This window comes from Lactuca sativa, chromosome 1 (genome assembly GCF_002870075.4).
Source record: "Lactuca sativa cultivar Salinas chromosome 1, Lsat_Salinas_v11, whole genome shotgun sequence".
Classification (NCBI taxonomy): domain Eukaryota; kingdom Viridiplantae; phylum Streptophyta; class Magnoliopsida; order Asterales; family Asteraceae; genus Lactuca; species Lactuca sativa.
Window position 1 is genome coordinate 78,897,189 of NC_056623.2, and position 17,394 is coordinate 78,914,582.

The window sequence follows — 17,394 nt, forward strand, 5'->3', positions numbered from 1 at the left end:
TTATGCATTGTTATGATACTGAACATGACGTCCTCCACCCCAGAACGTATTCCGCCGTTCTCGGTTTTGGGGTGTGACAGTTATGCTGTTCTAAAAAACGTGTTTGGTTCACATACTGTTTATTAAGTGATTGTAATGTTTAAAACAAATTGGAATATGATTTTTTTTGAAGAAATACGAGTATTTATATTTTAAATTAATTGTTATCCGTAGTTGTAATTACTTAGAACGTATATCTAATAAAAGTTAAAAAAAAAAACTAAAATAAATCTAATAAGTGAAGGGTGGAGTTGGAAAATAAGAAAAAAGCACATGAGAAAAATTGAGGATTACTTAGAAGTTTATCTTTAAACTTTGACTCCTTAACATTCCATCGTATTGTTGGATGTTTTTATTAAGTTTTCCAAATATCATCCATAAGTTGTCAAATTGAAGTTTAAGGATTTTAAAAATGATTAAAGTACATTTTCTAAAGTTTTAATGTCATTTTTGTTTAGTCCATATAAGGGGTGTTACAATCCTCCAGGACTGTGATCAATATCAGGCTCTCACACGACTTTACAAATAGTTAAACACATAAATAGGTGTTAGAAATTGGGTAGGGTATATATTGGAGATCTGGATATCCATTGGATCATGTAAACACTTTCCGAATTGATGTTTGTATCCTATCCCTGGTTACAAGAAACTCAACCTAGCATAATCCCAAGGGGACACTTACGAATCTAGGCACAAAAAATGTAAGCCAAATTGCTAGAATATTTTGAGTTCATACGAAGAAGAAAAAGAGCTAAAATGTCATCTTTCTCTCCAAGAGGAGAGTCCTTTATATAGGAAATGAGATGTAGGGTTTTCTTCTAAGGTTGACCGTCATGAGTTCATTTTGAAAACAAGCCAAGAGAATCCGGAATTAATGAGGAAATCAAGGGTTTCCAAAACTGACGATCTGAGTCAGTTTTACCATATTTCCCCTTAAGAAATCGATTTTTCCACTATGTATCCAATTGTAAATCAAGGGTCTCCAGATCAAGGACCCCAGCCAAGGGCTCTGCCCCTAGGACCCCGCTAGGGGTGCTGCCCCTATACCCCGCCAAAGGGCGATGCCCCTTTGGAAACCCCGGACCCCTGACTTGTCGTCAAACAGACTTTTAATTCAATCTTATACATGCGTGCACTCTGCACAAACCCAAACATATATTAAAGTACAAATTATAAAGCTCCTTAGCTCACATGTAAGTTCCAATTATACAAAATGACCCGGTGACACTAAAATCACCAACAATAAGCTACATGAAACAAATGTCAACTAAATTGTGTTGAATGTTCTCCATACGTGCCAATTCATATTTTGTAGGGGTGGGTGACAAAGTGAATTTTATAACCGAATAACAGTTGCAGGTCAACTCACAAACACACATAATAATTCACGATTAAAATAGAACACATAATGACAATCTAGAAAAATCATATATGTTGTAGAAATTATAAAAATCTAAAAGAATATAATGTAAAAAAAGGTGATTAATGCAATAAACGAAATATATTATGCTTAGTGAATTTGTTATATATTGAACAAAATATACAACAAAATCTAAGATCGATCTTGAATCAAGATGTGCAGTAGGATCATAGGATCCCAAGTAGGATCATAATATCTCACTCCAATCCTATCCCATCTCTTTAGTTTTTAATTTTATTGTCAAGTCTCTTATCTTTTAAACTTCAGAAAATCCATTCATTTTGCTCAAAAATCTCATGTATAGCGTAAAAGTTAATATTCAATCAAAACTGATCCTCAAAAATTCTGTTCAACTCAAAATTGAACATTATAGATATAGGAAAATTTATCAATTAATCTCAAATTAGGAAGAACATCAGTGCACACAAGTTAGTCCCCTTACGATCTTATAAGTTATACCTGTAGCTATGCATGGTTACAATGATTTTTTTTCTTAATTTTTATCGTTTAATTCTACAAATATTATGATTATTGCTGAAGAAGTCAAAGCAACATCATCATCATCATCATGTTATAATACAAGGTTTTTAAACCCGCATATTGCGGCAGGAGTTTAAGAAATAATTTGTATTAAAAGTACATTACTATAAACGGAAAAAACTCACTAATGGATATTTATTGCAAATCTAATGGAAGTACATTGCTACAAATGGAAAAGCAGTGATTATAAACTACATATTCACATAGATGCACAAATACACCCATATGCGCTATTACAATTGGGAAGCTTTTTCAAATTAAAAATGTTCTAACGTGAAAAAAAGGTACAATTCTCTAAAGCAATCCCAAGAAATGACAAAGCAATTATAAGATACCCAAATTTAACTAATAAATAATAGCAACGTATTTTCATTAGTTTGTTTATTGTAGAATCTTAACTCATTTAATTCTATTACAACCTTGAAATTTCAACTTTTTTTCGAGGTAATGAAAGGGATGAAAATCGGATGCTATAGTAAACAATTTTAGGAAAATACATTTAGATTTCATTGTTTTTATTCCGAATATATTTTATAAAAATTAGTAGTGAAAACCAGGTATGTAATTTGTATGGACCAAAAGTTGGAGTGTATTACTATATGCATACTATCATAAAATGAGCATTAAACATTGATGAGATTCTAGTTTTAGGATTCGTCGAAAAACGAAACCTTAGACCATGCTTCTTTTACAACTTCAGTATTTCACTCTCATACCCTTGTATTTGAACCGTTCTAAATCTTCGGGCATATTTAATAAGCCAATTAGCACCCCAAAGATATTTACCTTCCAAAAAAGAACATAATTTTTTGTAGCCTACATAAGAGATTAGTTATATAATATCAAGTGAACATGGATATCTCCAATTTCACTGGCTTTGTCTAGTCTCATCTTGTATTCATGGTTGTAACTTTGAATATCCTTTGTGCCAGGCCACCCGAATCTGATGTACAAATCATGTTATAATCTTAGTTGTTGGATTGTTTAAAAATATAATATTTTTCAAAAGTCAGATTCATATCGATAATCAAAAAATTAGATTAAACAATAGATTGGACTAAAACTTTAAAAAATATATATTGGTTTGAATTTCTTTTAGATAACAATAGTTGGAGGGCATTTGTTCATAAATATCAATCGGAAAAAACAATTTATGGTCATTATCGACAGTCTGATACAATCTTGGTAGATGTAGGTTTTATTTTCTTTCATATCAAACTATGTTCTCTAATAGGGTAAAAGTACCAACAAAGTACCAAAGTATGATGTTATTTTACAATTCAAAAAAAATCCACCAAAATACCACAGGGACCATGTCCGTAATTTACAGATAAAACACTTTACGGATTCAACAATCGGTCAAATACCATAGCCACCATTTCTATAATTTACTCTTTTCTATATTTTTTGTTTTGAATTATCTTGGTTTTTAAATTGTGGTGAGTTTTTGAAATAACAGGCTATATTTAATGTTTAATAAAGTGTGGAATCAAGGTGAAATTTACATCATATGCTTTATTAATTTTTTGAAATTTGATGAATGAAATAAAATAACAAAATTTAAAAGATTAAGCTACATGCGCCTTTGCCCATGTAGCAAAACTATGTCAAAATAGCATCCTACTTTGTCAAAACACGTTATTTTGGTAAAATTTCAAACTAAGATGTTATTTTTAAAGATTTAAGTACTATGAAAATCAGTCAAAATAGGATGCTATTATGTGTCTTTTTTACTAAATACATAAGGATTTAGAAGATAAAGCAAGAGAAATTAAACTTTCCCCGTGAAGTCCCAACTTTTTAGAAATTTGTCTTTATATATCTTTTCCTTCCATTTCACCAAGTGTAACATAATTAATAATTTTGTCAAAAATATTTTATAATTATGACAATATTTCTTTTCAAACAACAGTTAATGGGGAAAAAAGAAACATGATCTTCCCATTTTAATGGTTCAACAGATTCTCACACCCGAGGCTTAGCATCGTTGTCCTTTCATATCCTTAAAAATAAAAAAAATCAAAAATTAAAAATTTTCAAAGGTAAAACTTGTACATGTTGCTAATATCATATTTGCATACCTGAATTCTAGAAACACTAACCAAGAGTAATCAAACCATGATCCAAATGTGCACCAACTCCATAAATCCCATTCAAGGGGCCAGACACTTAGCCTACAACATAAACCGTTTTATCATATTTTTATTTAAAAATGATGTTGAAAAAACTAAAAATTATATTATTATTCTTTAGTTTAAATTCTCACCTTCATAATGTAGCAAGATTGCAATCAGTTTACCATGCATTTCTTGTCATTCAAAAAAGTTGGCATCAAGATCAAGCGTAAGGACAATAAACCTTTATATTTTCTAACTACTTCCCAAAAGAAAAAATGAATTTAAAAAACAAATACAAAAATTGGCAACTTATATAATGTTATACTACTAAATGGTCGTAAAATTTGATAGGTTATATATCTATAAAAACTTACATAGCTTGTTGATGATATTTTTCCATAGTCTACCTCCATTGAAGCATGATATTAGTCAAACTCAAAACCACTCAAACTTGAAAGAATTTCATAAATAAGAATAAAACGAACAAAGGGTTATTTATCAATGAACACATAATACAGAAGCATAATCTATTCAAATCTATCACAACTACTAATTCACAGAACTTTCACACTAAAAGTTAATGAAGAGGAAACAAACCCGATCATAAGAGATTCCTCGAGACTTGCAATGTCTCATCTAGAGATCCATTGCTGATTTTGTTGCTATGTTGATAATCATATTTATATATACTTTGTGCAATATCCCCGTTTTGATTGTCGTTGTGAATCTCTTTGAAATCTAAAACGCTGGAATTGAAGGAAGCAATGATTGTAGATTAAAATTAGATTAGATTGATACAAATACAGAGCTTTGGTTCTGAAGTGTGAGAAAATGGAGATGTCAACGGTTTAAGCAAGAAAGTAAGGAGCGTAACTGTTTAATGGATTTGATCTTAGGAACAGTGTATAACATTTTGACAAATGTTAATGTTTATAATATAATGTATTGCACAAACAGAATCTTACAAGAAAATTTAGAGAGTAATTATTTTTTATAGAATTTTACGATCTCAATTAAATCTTACAATGGCAATTTTGTAAGACATAAAATAATTATATACTGAATCTTCGAAAACATTGATTGACTCGCTTTATTTTAATTTCCAAAAGGCTAATTCTTACATCCTAAAATAAAATAAAACGATTTCATTCATTTTTTCATGTTGCCAAACATACAAAAAGGAAATAAAAGGCGGATACCAATTGTGATACGCAACCACCAAAAGACAAGTGTTTGCAAGGAGACAACGACAGTAACACGCCACGTGTCATCCTTCTCAACCACACCACACGCTCTCTATATATAACTTCCTCGACTCCATTCCTTCATCCAAATCCTTTTACAATTCAATTTCCGATCGAAGTTTACCGAACATATTTCACGAAATTCTCTACATCTCCCCATTCATCCAATCACAAGGTATGTTTCTCAAATCAAATCATGTTTCTAGGTATTCTATTTGATTCGGATTTTGATTTTGTGTTTGTGTTTCTGTTATTGTTTCAGATGGTGTCTGATGCGAGTAAGAAGAAGGCGGCTCAGAAGAAGGCTGCAGCTGCCGCTAAGAGAGGAGCTAAGACCGTTGCTGCTGCCGCATCGAAGAAGGCTGCGGCCATAGGTACGGTAAACGGGAGTTCCAGTTCCGATAATTTGGCGAATGGGATGGGGTCTCTTGCGATTTCTGATCGAACGTGTACTGGAGTTCTTTGTTCTCATCCTTTGTCTAGGGATATTCGGGTAAGTATGATGATCGAAATTGGATCGTTAATTACTTTGATCAATTTCCGTCTGATCACTGATGCATACAATTGATTCGTTTCGTCCAGATGAAAGGTTTTAAAACCTAACAAATTTATATCAAATTATTTAGTTTATAGTGTTCAAATACTTTGCCATGGTTATAGTTCAAGGCTGCATATAAGGAAATATCTAATCAGGGGTCTGAATATTAGGTAATTTAGGCCTAACCTAGCATCTCATACTTTGATTAGTTTGATACGTTTCCTTTATGATGTGACTGTTACTAAAAATTTGGTCATGTATGTGTGATTGCTTACTCGCTGTTCTTTGTATATCCACAATCTAGCTCATCGCATTACATCATAGAAGCTTAAGAGACTTGCAAGCAACTTAATTTTAGGTGTATGATTCACTCTGATGCCCTTGTATCATAGACGCTTTTAATCTTTATAGTGTGATTTTGCAAATGGGAGTCCATTTAGCCCAAATCATTCTGCCATTTGTTTTCCAAGGATCGATCACTTGGTACAAAAAGGTTTATGAGATTTTCTTATAAGCCTGATTAATATGTGTTATGTTTTATCTGCTAAACTTCTTTGAGTAGAATGAACCTATGATAAATGTTTTGTTGTCTGTTTGTTCTTGCTTCTATGAATGGAAAATCAACAAAAATATCCCCTTTTTAAGAATTTCTTGAAGCCCTTTTTTTCATTTAGTGGTTAAATGTGATGAACTTCTACTTTCCTAACAGGGATTTGGTTAGGATTATGAACTATAAGACATAAAATATGGGCATGCAAAATTCTCTACCTTAAGGACCTTCAGTTTTTGTTTTAAATATCTAATATGAACATTTTATCCCTAATGAAATTTCACATATTCATCCCCACACTTTTTTAAAACTTTTAAAGGTAATGCCTTCAATTTCTAGGTTGGATACAAGTTGTGTTCACTAAGGTATAAATATGTAATCATAATATGATCATTTACCTTTGTTTGAGTACAAGTATAATTGCCTGAGGTACAACTTCTCAATTTAAACAGAATAAACACGGATATAAATTCTCTGGCTTCATTTTTGGTGGTGTTGTAGTTGGAGTTGAGATTGAGCAAATCATCAATGGCATCAATGGTGGAATGTTAGTGAAGAAGATGAACTCTTCATGAAACTGTTGGTGTCACTCAAGAAGATGAAATGCTCATAAACTTGTATAAGCAAAAGGTTGGTGAATAGTGAATACTGAATAATAGCTGGAGTTAAATAAACCCAATTCAACTTTTATCATATATCTTTATAATTCAAAAAATCCACATAATTAAGTTAACCCATGAATCCATATTAAAAAAAAAAGATTCTAACCTTTATTCAATTCATATAAGCTTATGGCCAAAATCCCATTTTACACCATAGTTTTTGTCGATTGATCATTGATTGCTTTTTTATGTCAAGAATAGCATTTACTGGATGCTGAGGTGGCACATGAACGATTTTGCTGACGTGGATTAATGTTTTGAGTTTTGACCTCTTAAATTTATATTTTCAGATAGAGTCTTTATCACTTACTTTTCATGGACATGATCTTATTGTTGATTCAGAGCTAGAGCTTAATTACGGGAGGTTTGTACTTTGTATTATTTACATTTATTTGATTTTTTATTTTTGTAATGTAATTATGAGATTTGACTTTGACTTTATAGACGATATGGTTTACTTGGGCTAAATGGATGTGGTAAATCTACACTTCTTACTTCAATTGGATGTCGAGAGCTTCCAATTCCTGAACACATGGACATTTTCCATCTCACTAGAGAGATTGAAGCTTCTGACATGTCATCACTTGAAGCTGTCATGAATTGTGATGAAGAAAGACTCAAATTGGAAGAAGAAGCTGAACGCTTGATTGGACAGGTCATTATCATCTTCCCCTCAACTTTCATGATATTTACTATTTTACCCTTCTCCAACCCATTACACCATAAAAGAAAAAAATTAAGTTTTTGTCATCGGTCCCGGTTTAGTCAAATACAAAATACAACTAAACGCAGTACAACCTGTTTTGTCATGTCCTGTTAAAAAATTGTTTTGTGTGGATTTAGGATGACGGCGGCGGAGAAGCGCTTGAGCGCGTATACGAACGGTTAGACGCGATGGACGCGTCCACAGCCGAAAAGCGGGCGGCCGAGATTCTAAACGGTCTCGGTTTCAACAAAAACATGCAACAAAAGAAAACCAGAGATTTCTCGGGTGGTTGGCGAATGCGTATCGCTTTAGCCCGAGCTCTGTTCATGAACCCGACAATCTTACTCCTCGATGAACCCACAAATCACCTCGGTCCGTCACTTTAAAAAAAATTCAAAATCATTTTTCATAAAAAGACGCTAACGCCCTTACATATGCAGATCTCGAAGCGTGTGTTTGGCTCGAAGAAACCCTAAAAAAATTCGAACGTATACTCGTGGTTGTCTCACATTCACAAGACTTTTTAAATGGTGTTTGCACGAATATAATCCATATGCAAAATAAAAAACTTAAAATGTACACGGGTAATTTCGACCAATACGTACAAACACGATCCGAACTTGAAGAAAACCAAATGAAACAATATAAATGGGAACAAGACCAAATCGCGTCAATGAAAGAATACATCGCCCGATTCGGCCACGGGTCAGCCAAACTCGCCCGTCAAGCCCAATCCAAAGAGAAAACTTTAGCTAAAATGGAACGGGGCGGGCTGACCGAAAAAGTGACCCGTGACAGAGTTCTTGTCTTTCGGTTCACTGACGTCGGTCAGCTCCCACCACCTGTTCTCCAATTCATCGACGTCTCATTCGGTTACACGCCTGAAAATCTCATTTACAAAAACCTAGACTTTGGAGTTGACCTAGATTCTCGGGTAGCTTTAGTGGGCCCGAACGGGGCGGGGAAAAGTACACTGCTAAAACTAATGACTGGAGAGTTGATGCCGACCGACGGCATGGTGAGGCGGCACAACCACTTGATGGTGGCTCAATTTCATCAACACTTGGCAGAGAAGCTTGATTTGGAGATGTCGGCTTTGGCGTACATGATGAGTGAGTATCCGGGGAACGAGGAGGAGAAGATGCGGGCGGCGATCGGGCGGTTTGGGCTGACCGGAAAAGCGCAAGTGATGGCGATGAGGAATTTATCAGACGGGCAAAGGAGTCGGGTGATATTTGCGTGGTTGGCGTATAGGCAACCGCATATGTTGTTGTTAGATGAGCCGACTAATCATTTGGATATTGAGACGATTGATAGTTTGGCTGATGCGTTGAATGATTGGGATGGTGGGTTGGTGTTGGTGAGTCATGATTTTAGGTTGATTAATCAGGTGGCGCGTGAGATTTGGGTGTGTGAGAATCAGAAGGTGACTAAATGGGAAGGGGATATTATGGGGTTTAAGGAGCATTTGAGGAGTAAAGCTGGTTTATCGTAGGTTTTTTTATATTATTAAGTCTTGATGATATATATTATTGTGTTTAATTTTAATTTTAATTCAATTAATATATGTATCGTAACGTTTGTAGTACAAATCATTGGGCTCTTTGATTGGATCATTCTAATCTCCAACAAGTTTAGTGATACCGAAACAATAAGGATTGAAATATTGTTTAAGGAAAGTGTGTAATGTGAATATGTGATGCAATCTTAATTAGCCAAATTTAGTTGCTACAACATGGCCATTCATAAATTTTATATTATGTTTATGGGTGGTTTAAGAAAAAAAAGGTTTGTTTTCAGAAGACTAAGAGCATAAAATGTTTTTTTTGACCCTTTATCTACCAAAACACACAAAAATAATTCTGGTTTTGCAAAGTTTTAATAGTTGTTCCTTTTGAAATTGTTTGATGATGTAATATTATTAATAAGTGTATTTAAAGAGCTGATCGAACAAGTGATTCAGACGAGTGGAATGAAAAGTTAACATCGAATCAATTTAAATACAATTCTAAGATGTTTAAGTTGAGCAATCTAACACTTTTTCGATCTTTTAATACAACTAATAAAATAAATGCAATTTTGAAAGTTATATTTATCCGTAATGACATGAGCTTCTTTGAGGGTTTGCGAGGTGGGCGACCGCACAAGGCCCACGTCGTGGAGGGCCTCCCAATTTTTATATAGGATTCATAATAGTAGACTAGTAATCCAAGTCTGGAAACAAAATTGATTCAAGTGTATCGTCATCAGGAGAAAATAAGTCAGTTAACCCTCTGATTCTCGCCGATCTACTTCGGAAGTCCCTAAGACGTTACTCATTCTCTTGAACCCGCTAATTAAGTCGTTGATGGTGTGTGTGTGTTTGATTGTTGATTAACTGTTTGTTTCAAGATTAGTGCGCTCCATCTGATTCGGAAGTCAAATTTGTAAGTTTCAAGATCCAATAAGATCACTCAATTTCATATTATTGATTAATTGATTGTTTCAATTTCAAAAATTAGAATCGATTTTCTGAGAAATCTGATGATTACTTGTTGTGCTTCAAAATTAGAATCGACCTACTTATGCTGTTTCTTGTGTGTTTGATTGTTTCAATTTCAATCGATGACTTAGTTTAAAACAAGATTTAAACAATAAGAGAAATATGAAAGAATTCTTATTTTTTGCTTCCAAAAACTTGAAGGATTTGTTGAGAGAGATATTAACTTGTGTTGTATCCGTCTTGAAGCTGCACTTAAATATGGCAAACAATCAGATGTTGACGTCAATGAACTTAATCTGGACTGGTTGACGGGTTCTTACCAAGTGAAACCACTAACCCACCAATGTTTTCAAATATATGAAATAGTCATTATTTTCCTAATGCATATAGAGTTTTGCTGACTATTCTATTAATTGTTGCATCTGTAGAAACAAGCTTTTCAAAATTAAAGTTGTTAAATTCCTACTTACGGTCAAAAATTTCACAAGAAAAACTTAGGGGCTGCTTGATAGCCTCTTAATTGAGAAATTAAGAGACAACCTCTTAATATTTTAGATATAAAGCGTTTGGTAGGCTATCAATAACAGCTCTTAATTTCTTAAAATCCTCTTAAACTTCCAGACCTAAACTTATATCTGAATAAACAAAATACGCGCCTTCCCTGTATTGCCCTCATATCTCATATGAACGCAACTCACCTTTATCAGATCCTCTCATGTCTCCTCTCACCTCACACCTCCGACCAACTCCAACGCCAACCACCTCCTTCCATCACCGAACACCTCATCCCATCGTCGGCCACCTATTCCCATCGTCGACTCGCACAGCACCGTCACCCCATCGTAAACCTCGCACACCTACAAGTTTCACACGACTTCTGATATCACTTCCACCTCCATGAAATCGACTCCCATCTCCAAACTACGACCTCCGACGCCAAGCTCCGACATCGCTGGTTCTACCCTCGAAAGCGTCGCCCTCTCCAGGTTCCGCCCTCGACAACGTCGGTCTCTACCAGGGGATCTCCAATCTCCTTCGTTGGTCCGGTACAAAGGTGCTAAAATCACTCCAAATTCGAGAAATCGAATTGTTTTCATGATGTGAAATCGAAAATCGATTTAATATACCAAGTTTTTAAATGTTCATATTTTAGGTTTTCTGTGATGTTTTGAATCAGTGGTGAAACATAGTATCATTCAAAATTAGTTATTTATTTATAGTTTTGTGGTATAATAATGATTATTATTATCATAAACTGATGTATTGTTTCCAAATTTGTTATTGATTTAGAGCATTGTGTGATTTTTGATGGTCAAGATGATGATGGATGAAGGCTGTGATTTTTTTTGGTCAAAATTGTTCCTTTTCTATTTCTCATATGAGCAATTGGAACTTTAGGCATTGATGTTTGACTTTAAGCAATTGGAACTTCAGATGAAACTAATATTGAATGTTCCTTTTCTATCTCTTCTAAAAAGATATATAAGATTGTATTTGTATGAAACTAATGTTGAATGTTCCATGTTTATGCACTGGGATATTGTTCGACAAGAAAGGTTCAGGACAATCACCGGTAGCTAACCACATATCATTGATTTGGAGCACCAAGAATGAATGGAATGATTTCAATTTTCTGATTTATTCAAAGTTTTCTTTGTGTTCTCTTAGATAAGGGTGTTATACTTGTCAAGATGTGTAAATGAATGTGGTTGTATACATGTAATGTGATCCATATAAACATAGAGTTCAAGTTGTTTTCATAGCTATTGTAAGGTTGTTTTTGTACGGTTTAAATACAAGAAATAGCAATGTAGTTTTATTTATTTATTTATTATAGCATCATACTTTTACCTCTTTATATTAGAGCATTGTTTGATTTGATTTTTGTCAAATATATACGTTTGATTTGATTTTTTTTCTAATTTGGATTTTTGTATTGTGTTTATACTTTTGTTATAATTATTCAAGAAGTTGGTTTGGTCATTTTATAAACATAAGCATTGAATTCAACAAAAAAACATAACACTGAAGGGTAAAATGGTCATTTTATAATTCAGTCCAGTAATTCAGAGGTTACAACCAAACAGCATGTTAAAAATTCAGATCTTAAAGTTTCAGACCCTCTTAGGAATTCATACCTCTTAAAAATTCAGAACTTAAAAATTCAGATCCTATCAAACAGCCCCTTAATGATTTGGAAATGATAGATTTTGAGAACAATATATTTGGTACATATTGAGAACAATATTTTGGACAGTATTTATTATGACAAGTCGGTGAAAAGCTTCTATTCTAAGGACGTGTTTAGCACGGAGCTTTTGGAAGCGTTTGGGAGCTTATAGATTTTAGCTTTTGACAAAACGCTCTGATTTAAACAAAAAGCTTCGTTTGGCAGTACGAGCGTTTAGCTTTTAGTTTTAACAAAACGCTCCGATTTTAAAAGCTACTTCATGTAGCTTTTAACAAAACGCTCCGGAGCTTTTGAAGTCAATTTCCATAATTACCCTTAAAAATATATTTATATATTTTTTATTTTTAATCAATTGTCCTTTTATGTAATTTTATATATTTCAAAAGCTTCCAGCTACTTTTGCCAAACATTCATATAACAAATAAAAGCTACAGCTTCCCGCTACCGGCTACCAGCTACACGCTACCAGCTAACCGCTACCCGCTTCCAAATAACAGCTACTTTTGCCAAACACGCCCTAAGAATGCTATCAGAGCATTGCGATTAATGTAACTATATAAGATTATATTGTATGTTATTGTTCCTTTTTTTTCTAATAATAATCGACTTATCATAGTATTAACGAATTTTGCTTATATATAAACAAATTATGTTTAAAAGCCCAATTTTATTTTCCGCACAGGGTCCTCAAAATCAATGGTACGCCCCGCCCCTGCATAATGATGGGAATGATATTTATATTTCATAGCCAACCAATTTCAACATTCGTTTGGAGTTTTGAAGATGAAGTGGAAAATATCAACTAAAATGTCAAAATTTTGTAAAAAATCCCGAATAAATTGATAATGGTAATATTTATTCTATATAACTATAACTATATTCGAAAGAATGACTCAACTTATATGATTTTCAACAACATTGATTACATACAATACACTAGAACTAAGCCGTCATTAAAGATTTTGTCATATGATTATATTTACGAGTGATCAACCCATTATATGCAAAAGATTTATAATAATATTGTAAATATGATATAGGATGTCAAAAATTGTTAAAAATAAATAATCAAAAAACTGCTATTTATAACTTATTTTAATTAAATAAAATGCATATGTATCTGCCTTATAATATCGATTATTTTTTACTTGAATTTTATATGTGAATTTATATTTATCAAATAATTTAACCACTAAGTTTACCAATCATCAATTTCTACCGGTTAGCTTTTCAACAATAACATTTTAACATGTGTTTTCTCGTTACAAAGGAAAAAAAAGGAAAAATACGATTAATGACATTTGCATGTGCAATAAATAAACCATGAAAGGTCCATATTCGGATAGTCAATTTCATGGACCACAGTGTGTCATCTTAGTACCAAAACTTCACACCCCAACCTCAAAACAACTTACATTTCATATATACACTTTTTCTATTTAAATTTACTTGAATAAATGTTTTTAAAGTATATGTACAAAGTACAAACAGTCTCATTCTAATAGCCACCTTGGTAGGGATATCCATATCCAAAATTAATCCATGTTTCAAGATACAAAAGTGGAAAATAATCTCCACCAAGTTGTCGACCAAATCCAATGTTATATATTTGCGATTTGCATGTCATATATTATAAAAGAGATCAAAGTTTAAAGATATCTTACTTTAAATCTAGCCTAATACCTTAATGAATTTTTAAAAAATAGAAAAAATCTAGTTTTTCCAAAAATAGCCACACTTACCTAGACTAACAAAAAGGGGGAGGGGGGGGGGGGGGGGGGGGGGGGGGTTGATTCCATGAAAACTAAAAAAAAACTTGAATAATTAAAAATCTTGCAATTAAGCAAGTTGATGAGATGTTCAAAGGTTGAGAATAACTGGTTAACTATGGCAATTCAACACAATGAACATTTATGTGCTTATCATTAGGATCTAATACAAAGTTTATCCTTCATCTCAAATTGGTTATAGCAATCATGAAGAATGAGATGCCAAGATTCCTCATAGGTAGTATGGAGGTTGGGGATGCCCACAACACACCTTCTTAATTAAGATCAAGGGTCAATTGAAGCAATTGATCCCAAGAAATCAATTAGCCTTAAGAATGAAGGAATCCCCAATTCCTAGAGGATGTCAAATGCTTACACATCCATAAAGGAGTTATGATTCATAAGGTATAGATGATTTCTACCATCATAAAACTTTTGTTCTAGATAAATTCAATGATCCAATGCAAAATCAAAGAAACAAATCAAGAATTGCTCATTCAGTTACTAAGCTCATGATCAAAACATCAAATAAGCATAAGAATTGCAAACTAGAATCATAAACATGGAATAAATTGATAATCAACATAAATCCTTCAAAACCCACAAACATTCATTGGTTTTCAGCCAAAGTCAACCAAATAAGAGTATTAGCCACTCATGGCAACAAAGTAACAAGAACAATAATCTAATTGCATAAAGAAACTACCTAAGATTTGGAAAGATGAAAAGAAATGGTTTCTAGCTCCCAAAATCGCATCTTGCAGGTCGCCAATGGTGAAAAATCGTCAATGAGCCTCTAGATCTGATCCCCCAAGGTTATGGTGTGCCAAATGACCAAAATGCCCAAACTGGGCAGTTGCGCGGGTACCCGCATGATGAAAATTCCACCCGCGCAAACGATACTGTGTTGCCATTGGTCCACCATTCAACTACTCCACCCTTCCACTACCAAAGATTCCTTTGGTCCCCCCCCCCCCCCCCCCCCTTGTCCATGTAATTTGAATCCACCAATCATCATTTAGCTACCAAATGGATGCTCCAAACCCAAAATTAGAAATTTATGATCCATCTTCACAAGCCCAAATAATCCAAGTCATCAACTTTAAAAGCGCAATTCTTCTTCTTTGATTCCGCCAAGCCCAACAATGCCTCGGGAGCCCACTAAGCCGTCTTCACTCTAATCCACAATCACAAAAAGCTCCAAAACCCTGCAATATTCCTCATGCAACATAACAAGTCCCCGATACGATCCATGATAAAGAAATTAATTAAAATACAATACAATACTAATAAAAAAAACTAAAAATCTAAAATAAACTAATAAAAAGAAAGAAAGAAAATAAACTATCAAATCACCCAAGCTTAAACCTAACTTGTCCCCAAGTTAGAACAAGACTAAAATGAGCTCGGGATGAGCTAAACTAAAAAGGGAAAAAGAAAGATACCATAGAACTTGGTCAACATCAGTCAACATGGTCAGAATTAGTCCTTCAATGGACCCTACGCATCTTCGAAATGTTCCCCGCTTTAGAACCATAAACCACATTCTTAACCACTTGATGGGCGAATAGATCACGGCTGGATGCGGTCGCGGTGTGCAAGACAAAGGAAACAGAGATGCACCCAGTGGGGGCACTTTAAATCACCAATGTAGACCATAGTGCATGAAGGAAAGGCGCCTCTTCACACACTATGATTCCTACATTTGTCAGGCTAAAGTGTATAGTACGAAATAGGATTTTGTAGCACGGCCTCCGGGCAAACATCCGGTTTCAGAGGTTTCTCCCTTGTACTGTCTTTTACACTCTATCGTCTCATCGTCGGGGCCTTTTCTCACCAAAAATCAAAAATCAAAAATAAAATAAAATAATAAAATATTCTACTTAACCTAAATCTAAACCTTACAACCTAAATCTTCAATCTTGAACTTCTATTATTTGGATTTCAGTCACATTTGCTGCTTGACATTCAGATTTTTTTTTTGGGGAATTATATATATAACATAAGTCTTGAACTTGGAACCTTGTTCTTCTTTTTGTGTTGCTCTTTTTCTTCATTTTTCTTCTTTGTTTTTGTTGCTTTTCTTGAATCATCTTTTATAGGCTCTTATTGTCTTCACTTTTTCAAATTTCTTCATTTTTTTGTGTTTTCTTCTTGGAAGGTCTAAGGAATTTCACCATGTAAGATAGGATGGAGGCTAACATGAACACCTAATGATCATTGACAATGCGCCAAGATCAACTAAAAATGGGTGGGATATGACTCAAAAATGGGTGTTACCGAAAAAACTTGGTCCTAAAATATGTGAATTGGGGGACCCACTTCAAAGTTCATCAAGCACCTCAATGCAAGGTGTGATAAACAAAATCTATCTAACTATCTACTCTAGACCCCTAGAAAAATGATAACCTATCCTAAAAAGGTGGTGAGAATCTAACTAAGCAAGGCTCGGACAAGACTCGAGAGTATTAAGGGGTACTCCCTCCAAAACCAAGATGCGAGTCTTCACTATCTTCAATGTCTTCAAAATACCTTACCGGGCTAGTCTTTGCTCGCACACATTGGCATGACCAACCACATCCCTCTGCACCTAGAACCAATCAAGCTACCTGCATCTGACCCCCACACAAGCGGTCTCAAAGTGGTCTGTGAGGCTCAAAACATGTCCCATTCATCAAATACAAGGAATTCCATATCAAGACTCGGGACCAATCTATGATTCAATACTTATGACTCGGCGCTATGGTATCTGTAGGGATGAGAAGACAAGAGAGAACAAAAATGCATGAACTTAACCTAGAATGCATCTAAAAAGTATGACAATTAGAAAAGAAAGAAACAAAATATGCAAATTTTTGAAATTTTTATGAATGACCTAAATGACTTAGTCTAGATGCAACTATCTACAACCCAAATGCAATAAAAACAAAAGATAAGAAATACCTCACCCCAAGCTTAAAATGAATCATTGTCCTCAATGCTTAGGATGAGAGTAAGGAAGGATCATACCAGGATCAAGATGGAGGAGGCACGCGAGGACGGTATGGAAGCAACACATGGGTTGCACAATGATGCTTGGATGGAGTTCTTGGCCCCCTAAATACACATGGATGAAAGCTTGGTCGCGCAAAGGACG

The 17,394-nt window shown here is 34.1% G+C and overlaps 1 protein-coding gene across 2 annotated transcripts; it reads left to right on the plus strand.

Annotated features, from left to right (window-relative positions):
* Positions 1–5,399: 5,399 nt before the first annotated feature.
* LOC111885981 (ABC transporter F family member 1) lies at positions 5,400–12,125 on the plus strand. 2 transcript variants are annotated; one of them, XM_023882224.3, is made up of 6 exons: positions 5,400–5,535; positions 5,623–5,853; positions 7,401–7,474; positions 7,555–7,765; positions 7,954–8,188; positions 8,257–12,125. In XM_023882224.3, the coding sequence occupies exons 2-6, from the start codon at positions 5,623–5,625 to the stop codon at positions 9,309–9,311; spliced, it is 1,806 nt and encodes a 601-aa protein (XP_023737992.1). In that variant the 5' UTR covers positions 5,400–5,535; the 3' UTR covers positions 9,312–12,125. The 2 variants fall into 2 exon arrangements, with proteins under 2 accessions (XP_023737992.1, XP_023737993.1); XM_023882225.3 differs by lacking the exon at positions 5,400–5,535 and adding an exon at positions 6,950–7,078 and having other exon boundaries at positions 5,714–5,853.
* The last annotated feature ends 5,269 nt before the right edge of the window (positions 12,126–17,394 follow it).